Here is a 1,042-nt window from a genome sequence, read left to right on the forward strand (position 1 = left end):
TCAAAACGTTGGGCTTGGCTCATTGAGGCATGAAAGCGGGATGGAGATTGAAGAAAACCACCGCAACCACAAGCGTTCCCGCGTCGGCAACGGCAACCAGGCCGCCGCCAAGCTAGACGACGACGAGGACGACGGAGACCAGAACAAGGAGCTAAGCATTATCAATAACAACAGCAGCAGCAACAACCGAATGAGGCCTTGGCACCATCCTTCATCGAGAATTTTTCGAGTCTCGAGAGCCTCCGGCGGCAAAGATCGACACAGCAAAGTCTATACAGCGAAAGGGCTTAGAGACCGTCGGGTTCGGCTCTCGGTTTCTACGGCCATTCAGTTTTACGATCTGCAAGATCGACTTGGTTACGATCAGCCCAGTAAAGCTATTGAATGACTGATTAAGGCTGCGGAGTCTGCCATTTCCGAGCTCCCCTCGCTTGATACCACTTTCCCTGATTCGCCATTGGAGCTTCAACCATTGCCGAGCGATTCTGGGATTGATCCTGAAGCTGATCCCAGCTACAATCAGCAGCAGCACAGTAGCGCGTCGGAGACCAGTAAAGGTTCGGTCTTGTCGCTGTCTAGGTCGGAGAGTAGGGTAAAAGCGAGAGAAAGGGCGAGGAGGTCAGGGTTTAACGGGGGAGGGGGTTTAGAGAGAGAAAGGAGAGCCACATCAGCTCTTAAACACAGATTAAGCCCCCACGTGCAACGCACGTGATGAGTTCTCGTCGGAAAAGTGGCCGCCGACGAGAAAAATGACCTAAATGGTAATTTTATTCAATTAAAATGTCTTATCGCCGAATTTCCTAATTAAAATACCTTATTGGCAAATGGGGTTGAATTAAAATACCAATATGGGTATTTAGCCCTTTTTGAAATCTATCTCTTAAAATCAAAACCTGAAGAATCCCAAAGCATGAGGCTTGTCCATGGAAAGCGTTAATAGGCCAGCTCCAAATGTGGGCCATCAATCGAATGGGCCCCAAACCGTTAAAAAGGAACAGATGCAACAAAAACTATCCTGTTCAACGTACAGAGTGCCAACGTC

The 1,042-nt window shown here is 48.8% G+C and overlaps 1 protein-coding gene across 1 annotated transcript; it reads left to right on the forward strand.

Moving 5' to 3' along the window:
* Positions 1 to 712, forward strand: LOC109825366 (transcription factor TCP2-like). The gene is given in 1 exon segment (XM_020392221.1): positions 1 to 712. A coding segment is annotated over 1 exon segment (672 nt). The 5' UTR covers positions 1 to 40.

This window comes from Asparagus officinalis, chromosome 10 (genome assembly GCF_001876935.1).
Source record: "Asparagus officinalis chromosome 10, Aspof.V1, whole genome shotgun sequence".
Classification (NCBI taxonomy): domain Eukaryota; kingdom Viridiplantae; phylum Streptophyta; class Magnoliopsida; order Asparagales; family Asparagaceae; genus Asparagus; species Asparagus officinalis.